At 44.9% G+C, this 23,682-nt stretch overlaps 1 protein-coding gene across 3 annotated transcripts in view; it reads right to left on the bottom strand.

The window, feature by feature from the left end:
• unc13d (unc-13 homolog D (C. elegans)) overlaps window positions 1-23,682 on the bottom strand; it is a 161,131-nt gene that overhangs the window by 5,461 nt on the left and 131,988 nt on the right. For all 3 annotated transcript variants that reach the window (XM_080209138.1, XM_080209139.1, XM_080209140.1), the window contains 5 exons: window positions 21,142-21,247; window positions 14,240-14,311; window positions 8,065-8,148; window positions 2,588-2,708; window positions 2,374-2,500 (listed from right to left, as the gene is read on the bottom strand). In XM_080209138.1, the coding sequence (XP_080065264.1) occupies window positions 2,374-2,500; window positions 2,588-2,708; window positions 8,065-8,148; window positions 14,240-14,311; window positions 21,142-21,247 (510 nt within the window). The remainder of the gene's footprint in view (window positions 1-2,373; window positions 2,501-2,587; window positions 2,709-8,064; window positions 8,149-14,239; window positions 14,312-21,141; window positions 21,248-23,682) is intronic.

Below are 23,682 nucleotides of genomic sequence, written 5' to 3'. Positions count from 1 at the left end.
CATTGAATCTACACTGACTCTCTGTTACAGCCAGACCTACCCAGACCCATAACTCCAAGTATTTACTCTCTAACCTACACGTCTTGGATTCTAAGGGGCAATAATTTAGCACAGCCAATCAACCTAACCCGCACATCTTTTGAGTATGGGTGGAAACCGGAGCACCTGGAGGAAACCCACGCAGACATAGGGAGAACATGCAAACTTCACACAGACAATCACCCAAGGTGAGAATTGAACCCGGATTCCTGGCACTGAGGTAGCATTGCTAACCATGCCGCCCAACTCATGAATGAAGTCATACCTCTCCCAACTTTTATTTTCGTGGGATGAAGTGTACAGGTGATGGAGGTCAGAGGTTCAGCACTTGTCTAAGGTCATCACAGGTATCCTTTGCTCCCTTGAGTTAGATAGCAGAAAATAAACCAAGGTTGCTACTCCTGATCACCAGTCAGCAATCTTTCGGGAAAGCGTATATATGAATATAATTTAAGATTGGCTATGAAACGGTCTGGTTAAATAGCCTACTGGGAAAAATGGAGAACTATCAGGAAAGAAACTGTGGAACTATACCCTGGCAGAATAAAGGCAAGGGACATCATCTTTAACAGAGTAAAACAGTCTGTGTAGCATTTCATCATCAAACAAGTGACGACATGATACTGGAGCAGGTGAACAAAAACTTAGGTTTTTAGAATTGTCTCAAAGGAGGACAGATGGGTTTAGGGAGGAAATTCTGGAGTTTCTGACCACAGCCTAACACACTATGACGGGGCAAAGAAAATCAGGATGCATTAGAGACCAGAGTTGGAGGAGAGATCTCAGAGGTTCTGTTTGAAACCCGTGATCAAAATTTAAAAAAAGCAAGGTGTTGTCAGACTGGGAAACAATTTAGGTCAGTGATCACACAGATCATGGGTGAATGGGAATTCATTAAAATAATTAAAAGCAGCAGAGTTTAGATGAACTCAAGGTTATGGAAGGTGAGGCTCGCCAGGAACGTTCCAGTCCAGAGGGAGCAAAGAGGGATGAGGGACATAAACTTGTATTTAATTGGGTGATGCTACCTGAAGTGGTTCATATAATTGGATATCAGCAACTTTCATTTGACGTCAACTGCTTTCGATTGCAATCATTTTGCCATCATTTGATATTACTTATTCTCACAAACTATCATCCAGCTGTCATTTTATTTCATTTTCTCTCAGAACTGACCATTGAGCTATCATTTTCACACAGAGCCATATACATAATGTCAAACAATCATTGCCATCCACTGCTGTCCCGCCGTAATCACAATAAAATCTGATTACAGGCAACATTTTCCTAAATCCCCAACTGATTATGTTCGCAGAGCGTGGGCCACAGTGACACATGCACGCACACACACACACCCACACACTCCCATTCTCACACACACGTACGCCCACACACACACACTCACACATACCCACTCTTACACACACCCACACAGCCATTCTCACCCACACGCACGCACACACACACACACATACCCACTCTTACACACACCCACACAGCCATTCTCACCCACATGCACGCACACACACACACACATACCCACTCTTACACATATCCACACACACACACACACACACACACACCCACTCTTACACCCACTCCCATTCTCACACACGTGCACACACACACACACACACACACATACCCACTCTTACACACACACACACACACACACACACACACCCACTCTTACACCCACTCCCATTCTCACACACGTGCACACACACACACACACACACACATACCCACTCTTACACACACACACACACACACACATACCCACTCTTACACACACACACACACACACACCCACTCTTACACCCACTCCCATTCTCACACACGTGCACACACACACACACACACACACATACCCACTCTTACACACACACACACACACACACACACACACACACACACACACACACACACACACACACTCCTATTCTCACACGCACATACACACAGACCCACTCTCTCTCGCACATACACATACCCATACTCATACAACTACACTCTGTCTCACACACACCCACACACACACACACACACACCCCACACAGACACACACCCACATATACCCACTCTCTCACAAACACACACATCTCCATTCTCACACACACCCACTCTCTCACATGATGTGAGGAAAATATTTAATGCAGTGAATGTTTCAGATCTGCGTACGCACGGCCTGAAAATATAGTGAAGGCAGATTCTATTATCTGAAGAGAAGAGACTTGCAGGGCTAAAGGGAACAGACCAGTGCTGAACTGCTCTCAGAGTCAGGAAGGAGGATGAAGTGAATGGCTCCTTCTGCACTATAACCATTGGGTATACCTGAACTCGAAAACCTCATCAAAGAGTGGGTTGAGGTCATTATCTTTACGTTGAGTTGTTTTGCTCTCTACAAATGGGAAGATGTGTTTAGGCTCCAGATTCAGCTCCACAAAAGGATCACTGGCACCTGCACAGGGAGAGATCAGATGGGAATGAGAACAAGACTCAGATTGTAATGAAACAAGAAATACAGAAACATCAGCTCCCTTCTTACCATTAGAATCCAGTGGCATGAGGTTCACAGCATTGAGGATTTCAACATGCAGACTTTTTACTTGATTGTTGTAGAAGACTTTTATAGTTACAGCACCGTATTTGGAACATTCATTGGCAGTCTTTGAAAAAAGAATGGAGGAACTGTTAGGGAGAAAGGAGGCAACATCTTTTTGTTCTTCAAAGTGAGGAATATTAAAGAAAGAATTTTTATTTACATAATACCATTCAAGTCCTTAGGATATCCCAAAGTGCTTCACCGCTAATTAATTATCATTGAAATGTAGTCATTAAAACACAGACGCATGGGGCAGCCAATTTATGCACAGCAAGATTCCACAAAAAGCAATGAGAGATCATCAGTTTTCTGGTGTTGAATTCTCAACCGAATAATGCTGGCCATAACACCTGGAGAACTCCCTTCATTCTTCAATAACATGAAGACCCAACGGGGCAGGTGGGCCCAAGTTTAATTTCTTCTTTGAAAGATAGTACCTCTGACAATGCCACACTCCCTAGGACTGCACCGCAATGTCAACCTGGATAATGTGCCAAGGATCTGGAGTCAAACTCGAACACAGCTCCCTCTAAGGAAATCTAACTCTTTATATGCAGCAACAAACAGTCCAGAGATTTCTGCCGTTCCTCACAAGTTCTTTCAAATATCACAAGGGAAACTACTTTCAATGTTAACACCAAAGAATTGACACTATTTATGACCATAAATAGGAGTTTAATAAATGCATATTGCTTCATCAATTCTCCATATCTGTTCTACCCCTTTGAACCAGAATCTAAATTTTCAACCAAATATTTTTATTGCAGGTTTCTTTTTGCTCGGAGCTGAATTCAGACTGCATGGCCAACTTCATTGCATTCCATTTTACCAATAGACAGAAGATCATCCAATTCTACCAGTTTGTTGGATTCAAAAGCTGCTTCTGATGATAGGAGACACTGGACTTCACTATTCAGCTCACCAGGTTCCTACTGGCACTTTCTCAGCTCTTTCTTCTTGACCCCCAAATATTTATTCGATTTCAAAGAACGAAGAACAGCACAGGAAACAGGCCCTTCAGCCCAACGAGCCCACGCCGCCCATTTTAACATTCACTGAGTGCCTCTTTCCAATCCTTCTTCTACCTATGACCTTTGTCTATGCCTCTTGGACTCCACAATAAAGGTGTGCAAATTTAGAGAATTATAACCAGATTGAGGGACGCCTAATTTAGGGACAATTTGTTACACCAATCAGCCTAAGAGCACGTTTTTGGGGTGTGGGAGGAAACCGGAGCACCCGGAGAAAACCCACGCAAGCACGGGGAGAATGCGCAAACTCCCACAGACACTGGCCCAAATCCATGTATCTGCACAGCAAACAGTGATAGTCACTGAGCTGCCGTGTTGCCCGTCAGATGGTCCAGTTTAAGCGTACACTAACGACGTGAAGCACTAGGCAACTCTCAAAGCAACATTCAAGAGCAGCCCTCGCACGACCCACCACGTGTATGCCCCTTGTTGGACAACAAGGCGGACCGAATCACCTGTTGATTTCCTTTTGAAAAGTTACCATTATACATACCAGTCTCATAAAATGAACATCTTTGCATTAAATCGATTCAGAATCTTCTTAATATTTGAAGATATGAATGAGATAGAGAATCTGGTGTACTGGTGCGGCAACAATAATCTCTCCCTCAATGTCAACAAAACAAAGGAGATTGTCATCCTTTTCAGGAAGCATAAAGGAGAACATGCTCCTGTCTACATCAAAGGGGACGAAGTACGAAGGGTCGCGAGCTTCAAGTTTTTAGGCGTCCAAATCACCAACAATCTGTCCTGGTCCTCTGATGCCGACACTATAGTTAAGAAAGCCCATCTCTACACCTCTACTTTCTCAGATAACTAAGTAAATTTGGCATGTCAGCTATGACTCTCATCAACATTTACAAATGCACCATAGAAAGCATTTTTTTGGTTGTATCATAGCTTGGTATGGGCTCCTGCTCTGCCCGAGATTGCAAGGAACTACAAAGCATTGTGAATATAGCCCAATCCATGACGCAAACCAGCCTTCCATCCATTGACTCTGTCTACACTTCCTGCTGCCTCATCAAAGCAGCCGGCATAATTAAGGACCTCATGTGCCCTGGACATTCTCTCTTCCACCTTCTACCATCGGGAAAAAGATACAAATGACTCAAGAACGGCTTCTTCCCTGCTGCTGTCAGACTTTTGAATGGAGTTACCTTGCATTAAGCTGATCTTTCTCTGCAACCTAGCTATGACTGTAACACTACATTCTGCAGCCTCTCATTTCCTTCTCTGTGAATGGTATGTTTTGTCTGTATAGCGCACAAGAAACAATACTTTTCACTGTATGTTAATACATGTGACAATAGTAAATCAAATCAAATATTGAACTGATTATTATGACTGTTACAGCTATTGGTGCGCTACTTGCAAATTTCATGTTAAGATAAAATGGACAAGACTGCTGCAAACAAATTGTTCACTGTGGTATAAAAGGTTCAGATTGATGGGTTACAAGTTCAAACCCAGAAGGGAGAGAACTGAACAGCCTTTACCCAAAGGATTATAAGGAATGACACTGCAAATTGAGCCAAAAGACAGTTAAATTTGATTGGTTTATGAAGAGAGGGTATTGGTGAGTTGGGACTGAGAGATTGTGATATAAGGCAGGAGAGACTGAATGTTACGGTGAGAATAAACTAAGGTATGATGGGAAGGATCAAAGGGATATGGAGAAAATACACCCAGATGAGTTTCTATGCCCTTGTGTTTAAATCCATCCAGGAACTGGCACCTCCCATTCTGTATAACATCTTCCAACTCAATAATATTCCTCCAAACATTTTGTTCCTCTGATCCTGGTCTCTGGTCCATACATCCCAACCTTTGTCTCTCCATTTGAAGACACATCTTCAACCCCCAAGGCTTCATATTCTGTAATTGCTGTCTGAACCTCTCTGCCTCTGTTTCCCCTTCTTTCAAAACCCTTATCAGAGGCCAGTCCCTCATTTCGTTCTATTTCCAATGACTGCTTTGGATTAGTATCTAATTATTTTTCCTTTCCTGTCTTTGTGAAGCACTTCGGAACATTGAAATTGCTGTGTAAATGTAACTTGTGTTTATGATTAATGACAGTCAATGTCATGATCAATGAACATTTAAACAAACCAGAGAGTACATCGCTGGAACCGACATTGTGAGCTTACATATTCCCCGATGGTTATCAACAGATTGGGCAGAATTTTCAGGCTCCATGAAAATTGGTGTGAATGGGCCCAAGGGGGCAGCATTCCAGCTGTTGGCATGTTTTGCCAACGAGGGTTCGAGAGCCTGTGTGGCTCGCTGCCCTCACAAGTCCAAAGGGGTTCATTAAGAGCCTTGTTGATGGTACTGAACGGAGGCTGAAAGGGATTTTCCAATCATTCTTCAGTTTTCCAATGCAACATGGAACAATTTAACCACTTGGAGGCAGTCGCTGGGTGGCATGCGGGGCAGGGGTGGACAGTTATTTGGATGGTGCTCCTGTGGGTAAAATATAAAGGGTGCCCTGTGGCAGGATGGCATCACCTACCCCTAGCAGTGGTGGGCTCACTCTCTCACTGTTTTTATTATAAAATATATTTTTATTTTGAAAGGCTGATCAGAATGCATTTCCATGTTGAAGTGTCTGCTCAGTTCTCTTTACTGTAGCTTGCTGCTCCTATCAGCTTAAGAACATAAGAACATAAGAAATAGGAGCAGGAGTAGGCCATCTAGCCCTTCGAGCCTGCCCCACCATTCAATAAGATCATGGCTGATCTGAAGTGGCTCAGTTCCACTTTCCCGCTTTCTCCTCATAACCCTTAATTCCCTTGTCTATTAGAAACCTATCTACCCATGGCTTAAATATATTTAGCGAGGTAGCCTCCACCACTGCAATGGGCAGAGAATTCTACAGATTCATCACCCTTTGAGTGAAGAACACAGAACGTAGAACGCTACAGCACAAACAGGTCCTTCGGCCCACTAGTTGCGCCGATCACATCTATACCTACTAAGCCATAGAACTATCTGTAACTCCCAATCCCATTAGATCCCATATACTCATCCAGAAGTCTTTTAAAAGACCCCAGCGAGTTCGCCTCCACCACCACTGACGGCAGCCGATTCCACTCACTCACCACCCTCTGAGTGAAAAACTTACCCCTGACATCTCCTCTGTACCTGCTCCCCAGCACCTTAAACCTGTGTCCTCTCGTAGCGACCATTTCAGCCCTGGGAAACAGCCTCCGAGAATCCACCTTATCTATTCCTCTCAACACCTTATAAACCTCTGTCAGGTCGCCTCTCAACCTTTGTCTCTCCAGGGAGAAGAGTCCCAGCTCCCTCAACCTATCTTCATAAGGCATGCCTCCCAATCCAGGCAACATCCTTGTAAATCTCCTCTGCACCCTCTCAATAGCTTCCACATCCTTCCTATAGTGAGGTGACCAGAACTGCGCACAGTACTCCATGTGGGGTCTGACAAAGGTCTTATAAAGTTGCAGCATTACCTCCCGACTCCTAAACTCAATCCCTCGATTAATGAAGGCCAGTACACCATACGCCTTCTTGACCACATCCTCCACCTGCGAGGCCGATTTAAGAGTCCTGTGGACCCGGACCCCAAGATCCTTCTGCTCTTCAACACAGCTAAGACTCCTACCCTTGATATTGTATTCCTTCATCCCATTGGTCCTGCCAAAATGGACCACTACGCATTTATCTGCGTTGAAGTCCATCTGCCACTTCTCTGCCCAGTCTTGCATCCTATCTATATCCCGCTGCAACTTCTGACATCCCTCCAGACCATCCAGACCATCCACACCACCACCAACCTTCGTATCATCTGCGAACTTGCTAAGAAGTTCCTCCTCAACTCTGATCTAAACTGCCCCCTCCCATCTTGAGGCTGTGCCCTCTAGTCCTGCTATCCTTTCTAAGCGCAAAGAATCTCTCTACCTTTACCCTATCCATCCCCTTCATTATCTTATACATCTCTATAAGATCCCCACTCATCCTTCTAAACTGCAACGAGTACAGACCCAGTCTATTTAGTCTCTCTTCATAGTCCAACCCCCTCATCTCCGGTATCAGCCTAGTGAACCTCCTCTGCACTCCCTCCAAGGCCAGCTGGATGGCTGTGGAATCACCTCGAAAACTCCCCTGCCACTCGTAATTGGGAAGGGAACCAATCTCCTTGCAAATGAAGGGGGTACCTCCAAGAAAATCCCAGGACACTGACTGCTTTTCCTGGGGGCTTGTTCAGGACCCGGAAACTGGCTCCTGTTTCCCACCATCAAGTCAAACAATCCTCCCAATGTGTGCGATTACTAATCTTTTGACATAATTTTCACCCAGATATCTCTGCCCTCTCAGTTGGACGTTCACATCTCAGCCTGTATTGGGTTAGACAACACTGCACACCTGCTGTTGGATTTTCTTTGCATAAAACTTCTGTATCAGCTTCTGAGTGGTTGCTGCATTCAGAGACAAATGAGTCTTCAGGTCCTGAAATAAAAGAGATAAATTTATAATAAAATATAGCTGTGAGTGGAAAAAAAGACACCACATCTACAGAGCAAACAGACATTGGTCAAAGAGCAAATTACTGCAGATGCTGGGAATTTAAGACAGAAAATGATGAAAAAACTCAGCTGTCTAATAGGATCCATGGAGAGAGAATCAGATTTGAGACTGATGATTCTTCATTGGAAACAGGGATGGAGGGTTATCGGAGACTGTTTTAAATAAGGGTCAGAGCCTCGGGACGTCCCTGGAAATCAACTGTTACATGTGTTGATGCTTTTCTCTTTTACTCCACAGGTGATTCAGTCCACCTTGTTGTCCAACGAGGGGCATGCACACGGTGGGTTGTGCGTGGGCTGCTCTTGGATGTTTCGGGAGTGGCCCAGTACTTCGCATCATTGTGTGTGCTTAAAACTGGACCAGCAGACGGGCACCACAACAGCTCAGTGACTATCACTGATTGCTGGGCAGATACATGGATTTGGGCCAGTGTCTGTGGGAGTTTGCGCATTCTCCCCGTGGTTGCGTGGGTTTCCTCTGGGTGCTCCAGTTTCCTCCCACACCCCAAAGATGTGCTCTCAGGCTGATTGGTGTAACAAATTGTCCCTAAATTATTCTCCCCTTAACTGGTTTCCAATGGGGGTGGCATAAGCATAGACATGGGTCAAGGGTGGAGGAGGAAAAGCACATTGTTAAGATGGCGGCGCGGGCTCGTTGGGCCAAAGGGCCTGTTTCCCGTGCTGTGTTGTTCTTTGTCCTTTGATGCAAATAAAGATGGTAATGGGACATGTGGAGAGACAAACGATGGGTTTAGAGGAGATAGAAAGGTGAAAACCGGAAAGAGCAGCAAGAGCTGCCATCCAAAAACAGAAAAAGTACACAAAAAGGTAACAAATGGGAGCAGTGATTATAATCTGAAATTGTTCAACTTGAACTCAGTGTTGAGATAGTGATGTGCCCAATAAGAAGCAGGAGTGTCAGAGAGCCCCTTCACTTAGAGAGTTAGAGAGCTGAGGAACAACTTACCAGTGAAGGACAAGGCAGAGGAGAAATGGTATCAAGAAATTATTCTTGTTTCTGGGGAGCGAGGGGATCAGGGATATGATTGGAAAGGATTAGGGAAAAGGGTGGGAAGGGTTAAGGAAATGCTGGGGGATGGGTGGGGGTTGAAATATTGAGGATTTGATAGAAAGTGCCTGAGATAAATAGTGAAATAGAACAGAGAGATCTGGTGAGAAGGGATTGACGGGTAGGGTTCGAAGGGATTGAGGAGTAGAATGAGAAGTTGAATTGTCCAGTTGGTCTCATCTTTGTTTCTAAAGGAATTTTACATTATTGTGGATAGTTTAATTTCTGGTATGTGCTAAAATAGCTGGAGGTGGGAGAGCTGCTACAATCTGGTTGTCGAGCTCGGCGATATCTTAGGGTTTTCTGCTCCCGATTACTGTCCAGGGAAATCCACTGGAAAACATGTGGAAATATTTCAGGCCATTATTAGAATCAACTGTGAGGCTCCACAAGATCAAAATGTCTGTTTCCACTGACTGGCTAGGTTCACTCATGGCCATGTGGGAGAGGTAGAAGGAACAGCTAACACCCCAATGTGTCAGGCAAGGCAGAAGTCGGAAAAAGGGCTATTTGTGTGTAAGTGTAGCTTATGTCAGAAAATATAAAAGCTGCTTTGTTTTCAACATGTCTGTAAATCACTGACATATATTTTTATATATGTATTTATATTTTGGTGTTAATGTAAATGTTGTGCACACTAAGTGGTACATAGATATGAAAGAATGTTCAAGTATGTTATGTATGTGAATACTGTATGTGTGAGTGTGTGTTATCTTTGTGTGATGAGTATATCTGTGTGTGTGTGGTATAGGTGTGAGTGTGTTGTACTTGTTTGGTGTGAACGTCCACAGATAAAACATAGAACATAGAACACTACAGCACAAACAGGCCCTTCGGCCCACATGTTGCGCTGATCATATCCATACCTACCAGGCCATAGAACTATCTGTAACCCCCAATCCCATTAAATCCCACGTATTCATCCAGAAGTCTTTTAAAAGACCCCAGCGAGTTCGCCTCCACCACCACCGACAATTCCACTCACCCACCACCATCTGATTGAAAAACTTACCCCTAACATCTCCTCTGTACCTGCTCCCCAGCACCTTAAACCTGTGTCCTCTCGTAGCGACCATTTCAGCCCTGGGAAATAGCCTCCGAGAATCCACCCTATCTATTCCTCTCAACATTTTATAAACCTCTATCAGGTGTGTGTGTGTGTGTGTGTGTGTGTGTGTGTGTGTGTGTGTGTGTGTGTGTGTGTGTGTGTGTGAGAGATGTACATGTCTATAACATATATGCAAGTATTGTATTCCTGTGAGTGCATCCATTCTAAAATAATGAAGATATAATCTATTTACATTTAGTTATCGGTATAAAGTACAGCAGCTGCTGCAGAAGATTCATGTAGTTCTGGAAACAGCAGATTCTGTAATGAAGGGGGTCACTTATACGATAATGGTCTGACGAAGGGTCATCCAGACATGAAACGTTGGCTCTATTCTCTCTCCACAGATGCTGTCAGACCTGCTGAGATTTTCCAGCATTTTCTGTTTCTGTGTTAAATGTGATAGTAGAAACATAGAAAAACTACAGCACAATACAGGCCCTTCGGCCCACAAAGTTGTGCCGAACATGTCCCTCCCTAAGAGATTACTAGGTTTACCTATAACCCTCCATCTTACTAAGTTCAATGTGCTTATCGAAAAATCTCTTAAAAGACCCTATCGAATCCGCCTCCACCACTGTTGCCATCAGCCCATTCCACGCACCCACCACCCTCTGAGTGAAAAACTTACCCCTGACATCTCCTCTGTACCTGCTCCCCAGCACCTTAAACCTGTGTCCTCTCGTAGTGACCATTTCAGCTCTGGGAAATAGCCTCCGAGAATCCACCCTATCTATTCCTCTCAACATTTTATAAACCTCTATCAGGTCGCCTCTCAACCTTCGTCTCTCCAGGGAGAAGAGTCCCAGCTCCCTCAACCTATCCTCATAAGGCATGCCACCCAATCCAGGCAACATCCTTGTAAATCTCCTCTGCACTCTTTCAATAGCTTCCACATCCTTCCTGTAGTGAGGTGAACAGAAACGAGTACAGTACTCCAAGTGGGGTCTGCCCAGGGTCCTGTATAGTTGCAATTAGATTTATAATGGTCCAATATAATCTGCGGACTAGCCAATGCTGTTTTTGCTACCTGCAGCAATATGAGTGGAAAACTCCAGCAGGCACACACACTTCACACGCACATATTTAACAAACACTGACAACCTCACAGTCACAGCAATCAAAAATACTCTCACATTAACAGTTTTACCAACAAATGCACAGAAGGTTAAAGTTCACATATATAGAGTGTGAATGAGTGTTGAGATCACTTGATCAATAACTTATTTTTTATTTATTAATCAGAATTAATGATATTGGACAACACGGCAATAATAGAACTCTATGGAGAGGTGACTTCTGTCTATAAATTATCCGGGAAGTTGGTGAGTTCATGGAAATTCTTGGAAAAGAGAAATTGGTTTGTAAAACATCCAGTAATTACTTGCCCTCTCCCCACACTGCACATCACTGCTCAAGAACAAGGGAATATTTTCTACCCCAGTAAAAATGCAGTTAGGGTAATTCCTCCCCAAGAATTTAAAGTGCTGAATTCGCGTAAAAACTGGAGTAAATCATGCTGGATTTTTCAGCGAGAGTTTCAAACTGGATCTCCCACACTCTGTGCACTGCAGAGTATCTGAGCGTGAATCATGTTGAAAAATCAACGGCGGTGCCTATTCCCGCTGGCGGGGCCGGCTGCAGAGTGCTGAGCGCGCCACTGTGCATGTGCTAATCTGTCAGTGCCGAGCACCCCCTCCCCCACAGCCAGATCGCTGACACCCCCTCCCCTGCCCTGCCCAGATTTGTCCAGGTCAGCCTCACCCCATCCCTGGCCCACCTCAATTCTCTCCCCGTCCCTCTCCCCCACCAGCAGGCTCAGACCCTGATACCCAGCCCTGATCGCTGGCTTCCCTCCCTCTGTCACTCAGTCTGAATGCAGACTGATATCGGGACCCCACAAGCCCACCGGTTGTTCCCCAGAGGCCCATCTGGCCCACCATTAGGCTCCAGTCCCTTTGGGTGCGGATCTCAGCTGGAAGTATGGGAACTAGCTGAGAATTGAGGATGGACTGTGAAGTTATTGCGGCGATTGTCTCTTTTAGGGCAACATAGCAGAAAAGGAACTCCTGAGTGACAATTAATTGGCTCAGAATGAGGCTTCTGCCTCCAACTAGGAGGAAGCCATGCCTCCGAGAGCTGTCAGCCAATCAGATGGCTGTCTGCTCTGTGGTCCTAGCAGAGACACCACAAGCAATGGCCGCTGTGGAACTGCGGACAAACCTCCACAAAGGTCATCGATCGATCGAGGAGGGTGAGGAAGCTGGTTCCGGTCTCCCAGTCTGAGAGGTGAGGGGTCAGTGGAGGACAATGTTTGGGATGATAGGGAGGTGGATAGAACATAGAACATAGAACATTACAGCGCAGAACAGGCCCTTCGGCCCACGATGTTGCGCCGACCAGTTACAAAAACAATGACCCACTAGCCTATACCAATCCCTTTTCGTCCATAAACCTATCCAGAGATCTCTTAAACGCCCCCAAACTAGACGCATTTACAACTGCAGCAGGCAGGGCATTCCAATCCCTCACCACCCGCTGGGTAAAGAACCTACCCCTGACATCCGTCCTGTAGCTACCCCCCCTTAATTTAAAGCCATGCCCCCTCGTGCTAGCTTTCTCCGTCCGAGGAAAAAGGCTATCACTATCCACCCTATCTAAACCTCTAATCATCTTATATGTTTCAATAAGATCCCCTCTTAGCCGCCTTCTTTCCAACGAAAACAACCCTAGATCCCTCAGTCTCTCCTCATAGGACCTCCCCACCATACCAGGCAACATCCTAGTAAACCTCCTCTGCACCCTCTCCAACGCCTCCACATCCTTCTTGTAATGCGGGGACCAGAACTGCACACAGTACTCCAAGTGCGGCCGCACTAGAGTAGTGTACAGTTGCAACATTACACTGCGACTCCTAAATTCAATCCCCCTACCAATAAACGCCAAGACACCGTACGCCTTCTTGACAACCTTATCTACTTGATTCCCAACTTTCAGGGATCTATGTACACACACACCTAGATCCCTCTGTTCATCCACACTATTCAAAGTCCTCCCGTTAGCCCTATACTCGACACCGATAGTGTGGAGAAGGTGCAGGGAATGCTATTGAGCAAGGTGTCCAAAGCAGGAGCTCATGTTTCCAGCCTGCTAAGAGGCCAGAGGTCATGTGATCTCTCATCATGAGTAAAATACCAATGGCCCTTAGTAGCCATTGGCCAGAGCAAGGGTGGACTAGAATCATAGAAAAACTACAGCACAAACAGGCCCTTCGGCCCACAAGTTGCACCAATCTTATCTCTACCGACTAGGCTTACCTATAACCCTCAATCCTATTAAATCCCATGTACTCATCCAGAAGTCTTTTAAAAGACCCCAGCGAGTTCGCCTCCACCACCACCGACGGCAGCCGATTCCACTCACTCACCACCCTCTGAGTGAAAAACTTACCCCTGACATCTCCTCTGTACCTGCTCCCCAGCACCTTAAACCTGTGTCCTCTCGTAGCGACCATTTCAGCCCTGGGAAATAGCCTCCGAGAATCCACCCAATCAATGCATCTCAACATCTTATACACTATGTGATGCAGTCAGTAAGTGATGGGCACAGATTACCATGGTGCCTGACTTTATGGCCACCCCTTCTGCCTGCCCGCTCCTGGGCATCTGTATATGAAACGGTGAGAATCTTTATATTTGTAATTCTGAATCTTGTCTGTTTCCATACCTATTGATCTGCATCTCTACATGTCTCGCCACGTGTGCATGTATATATGTTTCGTTGTTACAATATCTTAACATATTTGAGAATCTAACAAACAAGGATTGTAATTCTCACCTTGTAAGCGGGTGTCTCCAGTTGCTCCATCGGTAAACCATTTCCATCTCCGTAAAAACAAATCTGCAGATTCTGAAACAAAAGAAACTCAGACAGTGTCAGGGGCTGAGGAAGGGCCTCTGAGCTGTGGTGATACCAGAGTCGAACACCACCATCTCCAGAGTCAAACTAACAATGGTCTCCAAGTTTTGGAAGATGCCAGTTGTAATGGAAGTTTGTTTAACTTGTTAAACAAGTTACTGGTTAATGTTTGCAGATGTACTGGCTGAAATATTACGATCCTTAAATACAGAAATATAGAACATAGAACACTACAGCACAAACAGGCCCTTCGGCCCACAAGTTGCACTGATCATATCCATACCTACCAGGCCTATCTGTAACTCTCAAACCCATTAAGTCCCATATACTCATCCAGAAGTCTCTTAAAAGACCCCAGCAAGTTCGCCTCCACCACCACCGATGGCAGCCGATTCCACTCACTCACCACCCTCTGAGTGAAAAACTTACCCCTGACATCTCCTCTGTACCTGCTCCCCAGCACCTTAAACAAAGAACAACCCAGCATGGGAAACAGGCCCTTCGGCCCAACGAACCCGCGCCACCATCTTAACAAAGCATTTTCCTACACCTACCTTGACCCGTGTGTATGCGTATGGTACCCCCATTGGAAACCAGATTCAGGGGAGAATAGTTTAGTGACAATTTGTTACACCAATCAGCCTAAGAGCACATCTTTGGGGTGTGTCCTCTCGTAGCGACCATTTCAGCCCTGGGAAATAGCCTCCGAGAATCCACCCTTTCTATTCCTCTCAACATTTTATAAACCTCTATCAGGTCGCCTCTCAACCTTCGTCTCTCCAGGGAGAAGAGACCTAGCTCCCTCAACCTATCTTCATAAGGCATGCCTCCCAATCCAGGCAACATCCTTGTAAATCTCCTCTGCACCCTTTCAATAGCTTCCACATCCTTCCTGTAGTGAGGCGACCAGAACTGCACACAGTTCTCCAAGTGGGGTCTGACAAGGGTCTTATAAAGTTGCAGCATTATCTCCCGACTCCTAAACTCAATCCCTCGATTAATGAAGGCTGGTACACCATACGCCTTCTTGACCACATCCTCCACCTGCGAGGCCGATTTAAGAGTCCTATGGTGCCAGAGGAGTACAGAGTTTCAAATGTTAGACCCTTGTTCAAAAATGGGTACAAGGATAATCCTAGAAACTTCTGGCTAGTTAGTTTGACCTTTGTGGTGGGGAAGCTATTTACCATTTATATAGATGATCTAGAGGAGGGAACCAAGTGTATGGTGTCGAAATTTGCTGATGACACCAAGATTGGTGGAACGGCAAATTGCACGGAGGGTGTGGAGAGTCTGCAGAAGGATCTAGATAGGCTGGGTGAATGGGCCAGGAACTGGCAAATGGAATTTAATGTTGGCAAATGTGAGGTTGTCCACTTTGGTAGGAATAATGGTAGGAAGGACTATTACTTACATGGCGAAAAACTGCAGCATGCGACGGTGCAGAGGGACCTTGGGGTCCTTGTGCATGAGTCGCAAAAACCCAGCTTGCAGGTGCAGCAGGTGGTCAGGAAGGCAAATGGGATGCTGGCCTTCATAGCAAGGGGGATTGAATATAAAAGTAGGGAGGTCTTGCTGCAGCTGTACAGGGCACTGGTGAGGCCGCAGCTGGAGTACTGTGTGCAGTTTTGGTCGCCGCACTTATGCAAGGATATTTTGGCCTTGGAGGGAGTGCAGAGGAGGTTCACTAGGCTGATACCGGAGTTGAGGGGGTTGAGCTATGAGGAGAGGCTGAATAAACTAGGCTTGTACTCGTTAAGAGTTTAGAAGAATGAGGGGAGATCTCATTGAGACATATAAGATGGTGAATGGGATGGATAGGATAGAGGTGGAGAGACTCTTCCGGCTCAGAAAGGACAGTAGGACTAGGGGGCACAGTCTCAAGATAAAGGGGGGGCGGTTTAGAACGGAGTTGAGGAGGAACTTCTTCACTCAAAGGGTGGTGAATCTCTGGAATTCTCTGCCCGTTGAAGTGGTGGAGGCTGCCTCGCTAAATATTTTTAAGACGCGGGTTGATGGGTTTTTGATAAGCGAGGGGATTAAGGGTTATGGGGAGAGGGTGGGAATGTGGAACTGAGCCATGACAGATCAGCCATGATCTTATTGAATGGCGGGGCAGGCTTGAAGGGCTAGATGGCCTACTCCTGCTCCTATTTCTTATGTTCTTATGAAACATTTAGAAACAATAATCTGGGACAACTTGGACAAGTGAGGGTTCATTAAGGAAACCGGCATGGATTTGTTCAAGGAAAATCATGTTTAATTAACTTGATTTGAGTTTACTCATGAGGTTAGCAGAGAGGATTGATGAGGGTAACATAGTTGATGCAGTGTTCCTAGAACTTTCAAAACACATTTGATAAAGTGGCACATAACAGGCTTGTTAACAAAGTTAAAACCCATGGAATAAAAAGGGTATTGAATAAGCACCTGAAGAAAAAATATGTACAGGGCTAAGGGGAAAGGACAGAGGAGTGTGTGACAATACTGTGCCTTTAAGGAATGTATTTGTGTCATGTTTCTTGTGAGGGGTATGTATAAAATTCAGCTCTGTTTACAGTGCCAAATTAGCTATTCCAGGCAGCCCACATACTGAGGATGCAGAAGAATAATTGATCCCAGACAATGGGGTGTTTGTTTTAATCTGAAGTGCTGCATTTTTTGTTTATTTTTGGTTTTCTCTTGGGGTTTCAGAGTATGGTTGAATTAGGTAAAAGGCAGAGTCATGCGAATGGACAGGACCAAGCTTACAGAGATAAGCAGGTAGTTTCCGCTTGAATCTGCAAGGATCAGGAGGTATTTCCCCCTCTCTCTCTGGGGGTTGCTATTTGAGTGTCAGAAGACAGGTGTCTCTGTATATCTCTCCAGATGTGTTCTGGAGGCTTGAGTACTGGCAGCCCAAGTGCAAGCCTGTATTGTCTGCTAACTGACTTTGAAGAGGAGTTTAAGTCTGTGAGGAATATTACTTAAATTGGAACTAATAGAGATACTTTAGCAGTTAAGAATTGTATCATGTCATGTTTAAGTATTTCAACTGGTAAAGGTTAAGCTAATTAATCTCTTGTGTTTCAACTGTATTGCTAAAAATAAAGTTTGTTTTGACAAAAGCTTCCTAGTGTGTCAATGGAATCACACCTGGAGTGAAGCACCTTATCCTCAGACTAATGCCAATTAAAAAATAGTTGAAGTACAGTCTTAAATTCATGATATACCTTGGGGTTTCTGCTATGCTGACTAGCTGAGTTGCTCTTGCAGAGAGCTGACATGGATATGATGGGCCAAGTGGCCTTCTTCTGCGCTATAATCATTCTGATTTCATACTTCCAGGTAACCAATCTATTAAAATGCTTTCAGATATTTCAAGGAAATTTATCTCTGTTCATGTAGCTACTACAGTTATTTGGACTGTTACCAACCAGCCAGGTCTTGGTATTGACGAAATCCCATAATATTCATCATCCGGGGCTGATGACCAGTTTACACTGGTTATTATCTGATAAATCAATGGTTATTACATTAATGTATTCCAATTCTCTTTGACCATTTCCATAGCTAGCAATTCCCGAGCTTTGAGCTCAAGGGGCTTCACTCCACATCAAGTGTGGCAGAGCAGGAGTTTCTCTGCTCTTACCACCAGGTGTATTTGGAAAGATTTGCAAATCGATACTCAGCCAGTCTTTTTTTTACGTTTTTTTTGTTAGTCACAAAAAGGCTTACATTGAGACTGCAATGAACTCACTGTAAAAATCCCCTAGTCACCACACTCCTGCACCTTGGGTACACTGAGGGAGAATTTACACTAACCCGCACATCTTTGGACTGTGGGAGGAAACCGGAGCACCCGGAGGAAACCCACACCGACATGGGGAGAATGTGCAAACTCCACACACACAGACAATGACTCAAGTCAAGAATTGAACCCGGGTTCCTGGCATTGTGAGGCAACAGTGCTAACTACTGTGCCACCGTGCTGCCCCAGTTCAGCAGTGTTATAAATGTACCTTCCTTAACCATCAATCCCTGCGACTTAAACCCAGACCTTCTGGCTCTGAGGTAGGGAGATTACAATGTTTATTTTCTAGAATTGGCTTGCTTTAAATTTTGCATTGAAATCGGTCTGGATCACCGTGCGCTGAGGACAGACATCAAATAGAAACCTACTGCATTTTCTCATTGCATTTTACAGAATGATGGAAAAGAACTTTCAAAACTGAGCCAAATTAAGGGGGGGTAGCTACAGGACGGATGTCAGGGGTAGGTTCTTTACCCAGCGGGTGGTGAGGGATTGGAATGCCCTGCCTGCTGCAGTTGTAGATGCGCCTAGTTTGGGGGCGTTTAAGAGATCTGTGGATAGGTTTATGGACGAAAAGGGATTGGTATAGGCTAGTGGGTCATTGTTTTTGTAACTGGTCGGCGCAACATCGTGGGCCGAAGGGCCTGTTCTGTGCTGTTATGTTCTATGTTCTATGTTCTATTAAGTAGGTTATTTACTAGTGTGGTGAAGGGCTGTTTCAAATCCCAGAGGCCACACAAGTTTAAAAAAATATTAAAAAAAGTTTGGGGGGGGTGGTGAGAATAATGAGAGGATTTTTACCACCCAGAGATAGTGTAATAATGGGTGGGAAATTCTGGCCGCGCTCCATCCAAAACCAGAAAATCCTGCCCAAATTCATAAGAACATAAGAAATAGGAGCAGGAGGAGGCCATCTAGCCCTTTGAGCCTGCCCCACCGTTCAATAAGATCATGGCTGATCTGTCGTGGATCAGTTCCACATTCCCGCCCTCTCCCCATAACCCTTAATCCCCTCGCTTATCAAAAACCCATCAACCCGCGTCTTAAAAATATTTAGCGAGGCAGCCTCCACCACTTCAACGGGCAGAGAATTCCAGAGATTCACCACCCTTTGAGTGAAGAAGTTCCTCCTCAACTCCGTTCTAAACCGCACCCCCTTTATCTTGAGGCTGTGCCCCCTAGTCCTACTGTCCTTTCTGAGCGGGAAGAGTCTCTCCACCTCTATCCTATCCATCCCATTCATCATCTTATACGTCTCAATGAGATCTCCCCTCATTCTTCTAAACTCTAACGAGTACAAGCCTAGTTTATTCAGCCTCTCCTCATAGCTCAACCCCCTCAACTCCGGTATCAGCCTAGTAAACCTTCTCTGCACTCCCTCCAAGGCCAAAATATCCTTGCGTAAGTGCAGCGACCAAAACTGCACACAGTACTCCAGCTGCTGCCTCACCAGTGCCCTATACAGCCGCAGCAAGACCTCCCTACTTTTATATTCAATCCCCCTTGCTATGAAGGCCAGCATCCCATTCACCTTCCTGACCACCTGCTGCACCTGTAGGCTGGGTTTTTGCGACTCATGCACAAGGACCCCGAGGTCCCTCTGCACCGTCGCATGCTGCAGTTTTTTGCCACGTAAGAAGTAGTCCTTCCTACCATTATTCCTACCAAAGTGGACCACCTCGCACTTGCCAACATTAAATTCCATTTGCCAGTTCCTGGCCCATTCGCCCAGCCTATCTAGATCCTTCTGCAGACTCTCCACACCCTCCGCGCAATTTGCCGTTCCCCCAATCTTGGTGTCATCAGCAAATTCCGACACCATACACTCGGTTCCCTCCTCCAGATCATCTATATAAATGGTAAATAGCTGAGGCCCCAGCACCGACCCCTGGGGCACTCCACTAGTCACCAACTGCCAATCCGAATAGCACCATTAACCCCCACTCTCTGCCTCCTATTTGACAACCAATCCTCTATCCACGCTAACACCCTACCCCCAACTCCATGCCCCCTTACCTTCTGCAATAACCTCTTGTGAGGTACCTTGTCAAATGCCTTCTGAAAATCAAGAAAGACCACATCCACCGGGTCTCCTCTATCCACCACCCTAGACACATCCTCATAGAACTCCAATAAATTTGTCAGACATGACTTCCCCTTAACGAGGATCTTTGTGCTGATCCACCCCCTCCACTCTCCACACACCCACACACACCCCCTCCCCCTGTAAGATGTTTCACTCCAGGTATAATTCAAGTGATCCACCAGGAAGCTTTTACCAAAACAAACTTTATTTAAGATCAAAGAATATAACAAAAAGAAGCAACATAACTTTTGCTAATTAATATACTCAGACATGGCAAAGTATCATCCTTAACAGCTAGCTCTCTCTGTTGTTCCAATTTAAAGCAATACCCCATAGACATTCACCCTTTCACAGAATTAGTTAGCACAAAAGCAAGTATACTCATGTGATGCTGGACAGATATCCAGACAGTAATTTCCAAAACAGCAACTTTCAGAGAAAGATCCAGTCTTGTACAATAGAATTTCCAAGAAAGAAAGTAATCTCCTGGCAGATTCTAGTCTCCAAGTTCAGAAGGAGGAAAAGAGAGACACTCTACTCTCTCAATTCTAAAAGCAGCATCTAAGCTTGAATATTCTGTGTTAACCTAGCTTCCTCATCACATGACCATACCTGCCAACCATCTCAATCAAGCCTTGAGGAAAATAGCAGAACAGCATTAGTTCAGACTACGACCAATATTCTAGTCATTAGAAGCAATTATGCTGCTGCAGCAACAATACATGATGCCAGTAGACAGAATGGCTCCAACTGCATAAAATTGTTACAACAGATCCTGCACAAGAACATGGCTCAAATACATTCCTTCAAGGCAAATTGTCATCACAAGTAGAATGTGACGACAGCTAACAGTGTCTGTCTGATCCATAATAGGGAGAACTTTGTAATCTTAAGCACCAATCTTCATATTACACTTACTCCCAATTAATCAGAAAATCTCACCTTCAAAGTATCCTTTAGCTTCATATGAAACCTCTGAGAAACATTGCTATGATGTGAAGTCGAGTAGATGATCTTAAGTACGTCTGTCCAAAGAAAACCTAGAAGGCTGTGAGAAAAGATACAGTCAATTGCTACGAATGCCTTCAAATCTCGGACTTTGTCTCGGACTCAATGGCTGAGAGCATCTGAGGTGATGGAAATTTGCTCTAAAAAGCTGGCCAGAGTAAATCAAATCAAAATGTCAAAACTAAGATTGATAGATTAAGATATGAAGAGTTATGGAACTGAAACAGATGGGTGGAGTGGATAAACAGGTCACACATAGATCCTTAATGTCAGGGGGATTAAATATGTGGAGTTGCGAGGATGGGGCCTGGGTGGGATTTTTTTTGGTGTAGACTCAATGGGCTGAATGGCCTCCTTCTGTGTTGTACAGGTTCTATAGATTGAGCAGCTGATTGGTCTGTTCCTGTGTTCCTGTCTGTTGCTATAAGGGTTCTATGTGGAAAGCACTGGGCATTCCATAGAATCACCTTCAGTGCAGAAGGAGGCCATTTGGCCCATCGAGTGTGCACTGACCCTCTGAAAGAACATCTTACTCGGGCCCATCCCTGAGCCCTATCCCTGTAATTCTACATATCTGTGATGGCCAATCTAACTCACCTGCACATCTTTGGTGTCAACCATAAAGGGCACAAGAATGGGTGGTGAGGGAAAAGGGTGATTTGAGAAAGGGAAGTTCTTGTTGGATCATAACAGAGGGTAAAGGGACCGAATAAATCGTTGCTAAATTTGCTTATGACACAAAGATAGTTAGGAAAGTGAATTGTGAAGAGGACTGTATGGAGGCTGCAAAGGCTCATAATAAGTTAAGTGAATGGACAAAACTCTGGCAAATGGAGTAAAACCTGGGCAAATGTGAAATTGTCCATTTTGGCAGGAAGAATAAAAAGGTTTATTATTTAAGTGGTGAGAGATTAGAGAGCTCTGAGTATAGAGGAATCTGGGTGTCTTAGTCCATGAATCACAAAGCTTAGTATGCAGGTACAGCAAGTAATTAATTAGGAAAGCTAATCGAATGCTCCTGTTTATTGTGAGGGGAATTGATACAAAAATATGGAAGTTATGTTTCAGTTGTACAGAGCATGGGTGAGGCCACATCAGGAGTATTGTGTACAGTACTAGTCTCCTTATTAAAGGATGTAAATGTGTTAGAAGCAGTTCAGGCAATGTTTGCTAAACTCATACCAGGAATGGGTGGTTGTCTTAGTGGGGAAGTTCGGTTTGTATCTATGAGTTTAAAAGAGTAACAGATCACTTTACCAAAGGCTTTAAGATCCTGGGGGGTATTGATAGGTTGGATGTGGAGAGGATGGTTCCTCTTGTGGGAGAATCTTGAACTAGGGGTCACTGTTTAAAAGTAAGGGGTCACCCATTTAAGACAGATATGGGAAGAGATTTATTTTTCCCAGAGGGTCATTAGTCTTTGGAACTCTTTCTCAAAGGCAATGGAAGCAGAGTGTTGAATATTTTGAAGGCTGAGCTGATAGATTCTTGATTAACAAGGGGGTGAAAGGTTATCGGGAATAGGCAGGAATGTGGAGTTGAGGTTAAAATCAGATCAGCCACGATCTTACTGAACGGCAGTGCAGGCTTGAGGGGCCCAGTTTGTTTGGATGAGAAATTAAATTATATCAATATCGAGAAAGAACAAACCACAAGGGAATAACATGTCTGACATTTTGATTAATATTTCTGTCTCTCCTCCCTGCAGTGTGGAGGGAAGCCTCTGTCTCGATGGAGGGAAGTACCAAAGGTCGGGGCCTTCTTGCTCCTCTCCAACCTCTCATTACTCAATCCTGCTCCAATAAGACCCAGACTACTGAAGGAGGGTGAAACTGGCCAATATCAGCTCCCTATCAGCAAAAATAACCCAAGTTTATGATAACGAAATGTAGCAGAGCACTTTACAGGAATATTACCAAACCAAAATTGACCGTGAATCACATAAGGAGTTAGTGGGACAGATGACCAAAGTCTTTGTTAAATTGTAAGGAGCATCATAAAGGAGGATAGAGATAGATAGGGAAGTAACTTAATTTGATGGAGAACATGATTCCTGTGAGTTTCCTTTTCACAGAATCCCTGGAGTGCAAAAGAGGCCATTCAGCCATCGAGTCTACACCAACTGTCTGAAAGAACACCCCCCCCGAGGCCCTCTCCCCTGCCCTATCCCCGTAACCCCACACATTTCCCATGGCTAATCTATCTAAACTTCACATCTTTGGACACTAAGGGGCAATTTAGCATGGATAATCCACCTGACCGGCACATCTTTGGAGTGTGGGAGGAAACCAGAGCACCCGGAGGAAACCCACGCAGACGGAGAATGTGCAGAGAGTGACCCGAGTTTTGGGGAAGGGAGTTCCAAAGCTTAGGGCCTTGGCGGCTGAGGATGTGAATCAGGGAGCGCGAGAGACTAGATTTGGAGGTAGATTGTAGTTCTGAAGGAGGTTACAGAGATAGGCAGATGGTGAAACC

This window comes from Carcharhinus amblyrhynchos, chromosome 21 (genome assembly GCF_965287045.1).
Source record: "Carcharhinus amblyrhynchos chromosome 21, sCarAmb.v2.hapA, whole genome shotgun sequence".
Taxonomy (NCBI): domain Eukaryota; kingdom Metazoa; phylum Chordata; class Chondrichthyes; order Carcharhiniformes; family Carcharhinidae; genus Carcharhinus; species Carcharhinus amblyrhynchos.
Note: the sequence above shows the minus strand (reverse complement) of the source record. Positions and strands in the feature narration are given on the sequence as shown.